Source organism: Cyprinodon variegatus, unplaced genomic scaffold (genome assembly GCF_000732505.1).
Source record: "Cyprinodon variegatus isolate N-32 unplaced genomic scaffold, C_variegatus-1.0 Scaffold1682, whole genome shotgun sequence".
Classification (NCBI taxonomy): domain Eukaryota; kingdom Metazoa; phylum Chordata; class Actinopteri; order Cyprinodontiformes; family Cyprinodontidae; genus Cyprinodon; species Cyprinodon variegatus.
Genome location: NW_015152135.1, coordinates 76,144 through 82,309, shown reverse-complemented (window position 1 = coordinate 82,309; position 6,166 = coordinate 76,144). Strand labels below are relative to the sequence as shown.

General features: G+C 40.1%; 1 protein-coding gene across 1 annotated transcript in view; it reads right to left on the bottom strand.

Annotated features, from left to right (window-relative positions):
• Positions 1–291: 291 nt before the first annotated feature.
• LOC107104303 (SLAM family member 9-like) overlaps positions 292–6,166 on the bottom strand; it is a gene marked incomplete at its 3' end in the record, with an annotated part of 46,801 nt that continues 40,926 nt past the window's right edge. The window contains exon 5 of the mRNA XM_015404285.1: positions 292–410. Coding sequence (XP_015259771.1) covers positions 292–410 — 119 coding nt within the window. The remainder of the gene's footprint in view (positions 411–6,166) is intronic.

Genomic DNA, 6,166 nt, shown 5'->3' with positions numbered 1-6,166 from the left:
CTTTGTTAAATATGGTCAGTTTATGAATAAATTGCATGAATAGGTTAACAACATAAAGTTTTTATATATTTCTCTGAAAGGTTGTGATCAAACCATCTTCTTACCATGAACCTGCAGAGTGATGATGACTGTAGGTCTTTGTTGGCCATTGGCCTCTGAGAGGAAACTGAAATCTCCAGAATCTTGAAGGGTCAGTTCTCTCACTGTTAAACTAAAGCTCACATCATTGAACTCCACTCTGCCCTGAAATTGATTGGTTGCAATAACACCATGACCTTGAAGTGCAACTACTGAGTTTCCATATCTCCATCTTGCCCATTTGACTCCTTCAGTTGGTAAATTTGATGAAAGCTCCACTGAGTCTCCAACTTTTCTATCAATGACTTGTTTTCCTCCTGAAGCCTCCACATCTGAAACACATTATAAACAACAGTGTGTAATTATTATGGAGAATCATTATTTATTTTAATAAACCTGAAAATATAATAACTGGAATACAAACATTTTTTAAGGATATTAGTTGTTGTCTGCAAACTTTAATTAGTAACAATAGTTATAATTATTCAGACAGAAAACATCTGATCACTCAGCTTGTAGAATATCTATAATGTACATAAAATGCTTGAAGACAAATGAAGATATAAGATCTAGGTTAGAGTTTCTAGGCCGTCACATTACACAGACTGCCTTCAGGTTGAGTTCATCACCTTTGGTCAGAGTTCATTTCTGCTCTAAGATCGTCCAAAGAACAACCATCAGGTTTTATAACCTGATCTGTCTCCATTTACCATCACTGACAGTGTCAACATATCAGAGTATTATACTATAAATACTAATCATTTATAGTATAACCACATGTTTTAGGTGGAATTTTAAATGAGGAAGCGACATAAAGAAAGAATAATCCTGGCAAACTTTTGTTATTTTATGCAAAAATTTTATATTTGGTTAAAATTATAAAATATTAATCTTTGTTGTGAACTTGCATGTTTTTGAAAACCATTACCTGCATTTTATTCATACCTAAATCAGATCAAATCTATTATAATTTCATGTTAGCAGAAATCTAATAATGTTTAACAAAGATCCCTGATGCAATAGAATCCACTAATTCTAGAACCTATATGTATGTAACGTACCATAAAGGCAGAGGCCTAGAAGGAGATGAAGGAGCCCCTCAGACAGCAGAGGGAACCACTGAGAGCCTCTGTGAGAGAAGATTATCTTCATCCTCTGCTGCTCCTCAGACTAGACCTGAGACACAGAGAAGGAAGATGTTCTGAGCTGCTCTTTAGTTTTATAAAAAAAAAAGTCACAGCCTGCAACAACATGCAGATTAGATTAATAGATAAACCTGGGATTATTGTTTGATTTTTTTTTTAAAGCACCACAATTAAAAACTTATGAGCCAGTGAGTTTTTATATAACTGAGGACAAATGGTAAATGGCCTTTAATTATATTGTGCTTTTTCAAGTCATAGGACTTGATCAAAGCACTTTATACTACATCCAGTCATTCACCAATTCACACTCACACTGATAGTAACAAACTACATTGTAACCACAGCTGCCCTGGGCTCACTGACAGAAGCAAACCTGCCATGAACCTCTGCCAACGGGCCCTCTGACCACCATCAGTAGGGAATGCAGGTGAAGTGTCCTGCCCAAGGACACAATTACACTGAAAGCTGGGGCCAGGGCTTGAACCGACAACCCTTCGGTTGCAGGGCAAACGTCTTCATTAAACGCCACTGTTGCCCCAGAATTTAATTGTTTGACAAACAGTCAAATTTTCAATACTCAACCTTTGGATCTGATTTAACCACACATTATTTTTACTCTGAAAATTTCTTTCTTTGTTGTTTTTATTAAGAAAAACTAACATCTGTCACATTTCTCACCAACCCTGACCTCAAATTCTAACTTTTGCTTTAAAACTCGTAGCTACAGGAAAAGGTTCATCTGTATTTTCGATGGTGTCGCATATAAATTTCACACGTAAATCCTAAAACATCATCTACTGATAGCAGACGCTATAACTACCCTTGGTTTTAAAATTGGAAAATGGATCCCAGTTATGCTTGATGTAATGTTATTCCATGTTCCCACTGCTGAAGTAAATTAAACCAGTTCTACATCACAGTCGTTACCTTGGATGCTTTTTCGCGTAAACATGATTTTCAAAAAAGCAGTGCTAGTAACGATCAGCAGCATCTAAATGTCAGTTAAAATATCTTAGATCTAAATCCTATTTGCTAGTTGCTGGTTCAAAATCTTGGCTAGCTGTGCTCCTTGCTGTAGCTCTTCCATTCCTTTTAAAATAAGTTTTGAATCATTTCTGGATAAACAGTGGAAATTGTATCTAACTTTTAACTGAAACAAATACATTTAAAAGCGGTCATTTTCTGGAGACACCCTGCAGCTCTGTTTCCTGTTCTCACATCAAAAGAAGGTGTTAAAACCACAGTCACGTACAAATAGGCCACTGTTCTTTAAAAGCTGCACAGCTCTGAAATATTCTGAGAAAATTAGTCTAGCTTAATTGATAAGAAATAAGTTTACTTTTATTATATATCTATTAGAGAAGCACAATACATTTTCTTTTGGTTACAAGACAAATTTAGACAGGAAGAGTTTATCAGGTATTTACATTAAATTGGAGAGAAATCCTCATTTTTTATTCAGCAAACCCATATAAGCACCATACTTTTCCAATATATTCTTGACAACTCTCTTCTCATTTTGCCTCTCTTATAATTGAAATTATCAGAAAATAAACTGACCTGAGCTTCAGAGCACAGTATTTAAAAATCCTATTTTTTTAATATAGCATATATACATTAGATAGAAAGGGCAGGTATGTGAGAGCTTAAAACTATATTTTTAATGAATCCTGGTTTTCAGTTGAGAGTTTAAAATGAGTAAAGGAGAGGACAGCAGAGAATGCTGCAGAAACATGCACCCTCGCTGGTTATAAACACATTATGCCATTTATCCTTTTGCATGTATAGACTTATAAAACTATTGCTTCTGACTGTCACCTCATAAATGAAGTACATTTAAAATAATGTAGGTCAAAACTATAGTGCAAATGTACAGGAAACAGAGACAAAACCTAAAGCCAAAAACAGACACTGCTCAAGTAAAATGCTGCAAACACAACAAATAGACTGGAGCAAAATGCAGATACCATGACAACAGCAAGTAAAACAAACAAATCTATAAACTCACCAGAATACCAGAGGGAATCAACCTCCAAGTCAAATGTGATTAGCAGATACCTTTAGCATTTTATATTTACTCCTGTCTATTCTACGTGGCCACAGCATTTTTTACATTGCTTATGAAAACCTGGGAGCAAAATGAGTGCAGCTAATACAGTTTTTGATTTTTTTCTTCTTTTCTTTACATTATGAAACAAAGCTTAATTCATAACCCGTATGACTTTGTAACTTACAGTTTAAAAAAATAGAAATGATCAAGGAAAACCTACTTCTACTACTATTATCTCATAAAATGAAACCTTTTCAACATTGTAGAGTTCGTTAGATGTAGGAATAACCAAGGAAGTCAACATGTATTGTTAACAGGGATGACTCTGAATAACAGCATTAGCAACTGTGAGAAATAATATACTGCGCAAAAAAAAAAAAAGATAACACTTAAATAAAACAGCCTAGATCTGGATGAATGAAATATTCTGAATAACTTGTTCTGTACAAGTCAAATTTGCTGTCAACAAAATTACACAGAAATCATCAATGGAAATCAAATTTACTAACCAATGGGGCCCTGGATTTAGAGTCACACACACAATTAAAGTGAATAAATGAGTATAAAGGCTCAGTATGGTGTGTGGCCTCCATGTGCCTGAATTACCTCCCTACAATGCCTGAGCAAGCTCCTGATAAAGTGGTTGGTGGTTTCCTGAGGAATCTCCTCCCAGTAATGGAGTAATGCATCCTCCAACTCCTGGAGACTCTGTGGTGCAAAGTGACGGTGGATGGATTGAGACATGATGACCCACATGTGGGACATCTGTTGGGATCCTGAGGCTTGCCCACCAGAGGGCACCGAGGATCCCTTCCTGGGAATTTTTGTTACTGTTGGGATCTGGGGTTCTGTCTACCTTTCTCCACCAGAGGGCGTACTGGATCTCCTGAGGCTGGAGCTGACTTCACCACCTGTTCTTCATCTGCTCATCAGGAGACCAGTACTTAAGAGGGCTGAGGACCTCACTCCGGTGCCAGAGTGTTTGTTAATCACGGAAGAAAACTGACTGAACCCTGGAACTCTGGAGGAGTCCCCCTTGCTGAAATCTGCCTGCCGCATCTCAGGAGCTCTGGAGGAGCTCATCCCCTGAAACCTGCCAACCTGCTCTTGACTGAACCCTGGGAACTCTGGAAGAGTAGCCCTTGCTGAAATCTGCCTGCCGCATCTCAGGAGCTCTGGAGGAGCTCGTCGTCTGGAACTTGCCTGCCTGTTCTCAAGGAAAGAAATTAGAGCTACTCAATAACTGATTCTCTACTAGTCAAAAGCCTAGCCCTGCTGCTGCCTAGCCCTCTGCTCATCCCTCAGCCTCTGGACTCTTTGGGTTTCCTTTTTCCTCCGATCAGCCAGAACCTCAGATCAGAGAATCCTGTGTGACCAGCCCGGACTCATTTAGTTTTCAGTATAATAACCTGGATTGTGTTCCTTTATAATAAACTGTTGAACTTTAACTCCTGTCTCTGTGGTGTTCTGCGTTTGGGTTTAGCTCCAATAACCCAACATGACAGAACACTCTGGCCCACAACCAAACCCAGCAGATCACCTCCGGAAAATTATTGTGGAACAAGCTTCTCAGATCCATGAACAAGAACAAACCCTCCTTGAGTTAAATACACATTTGGGACTTAAAGATCGAACTTTTCAGGAATTAGCAGGCTACGTGAGAAACGCTAACGCGGCGCCGGCTCAACTTCCAGTTCCGGAGCCTTTCTCGTCACTTCCGGAATTCCGTCCGTCACTCCGGAGCCAGTTCCGCTTCTAAGGTCAGAATCTGTTTAGTCACTTCCTGATTTCCGTCCCTCACAGTTTTCTGGTTTATCTAGTGAGTGTAAAAGTTTTCTGTGGCAATGCAAATTGTTTTTTGAACTTTTCCCAGTTTCCCTGACGACGATAGAAAAATAGTTTTTATTCTCTCACAATTATCCGGTCAAGCCCGCGAATGGAAAGAGACCCATTTTTCTCCTGAATCCAGTATTACATGTACTCTAGAACAGTTTTTAAATGAATTCACTCTAAATTTTTCCGTTAAATCTGCTGAGTCTCATGGTCTGTCAAATTTCACACAAGGAAATAGAACCGTAGAGGAGTTTTCAATAGACTTCTGGGTCAGAGCCGCTGCTTCCTGCTGGACTGATGCTATGCTAAAGAATATCTACCGCAACGCATTAAACAAAGAAATTATGGACAAACTAGAAATAATAGATGAACCTGAAACCCTGGAAGAGCTCATTTACACAGCTATATATCATGATTACAGACTATGAGCAAGAGTCAAGCCCAGGTCTAGAAACCCAGTTCAACCAAGCTCAGCCCAGTCCAACCCAGCTCAGCCCAGTCCAGCCCAGTCCAGTCCAGTCCAGTCCAGCCCAGTCCTGCCCAGTCCAGCCCAGTCCAGCTCAGTCCTGCCCAGTACAGCTCTGTACAGCTCTGTTCAGTCCGTCTCAGCCCAGTTCAGTCCAGTTCAGCCCAGTTAAGGGGAAAGCCGTTCAGCTTCCGGTTCTGTACCCCTTTTCCCATCTACACCAGGTCAGTCTCAGCCACCACTTATATGATCGACAGTTAGCACCATCCATTAAGAAACTTAAAATCAGACCACAAGTCACAACCCAAACAGTCAGAGCTCCTCTCTGCAGGCGCCTCTGACCACAAAGAGCCCTCTGCGAGCATCACAAGCCACTTCAGAGACTGAACCTTTACCGCCGTGGGTGGTTTTCCCCATGCTGGTTTTGGAGCCACAGTCGGTGGTCTCCTCTGTTCCTGATGTGGAGCCACAGTCGGTGGTCTCCTCTGTTCCTGATGTGGAGCCACAGTCGGTGGTCTCCTCTATTCCTGATGTGGAGCCACAGTCGGTGGTCTCCTCTGTTCCTGATTCGGGGCCACAGTCGGTGGTCTCCTC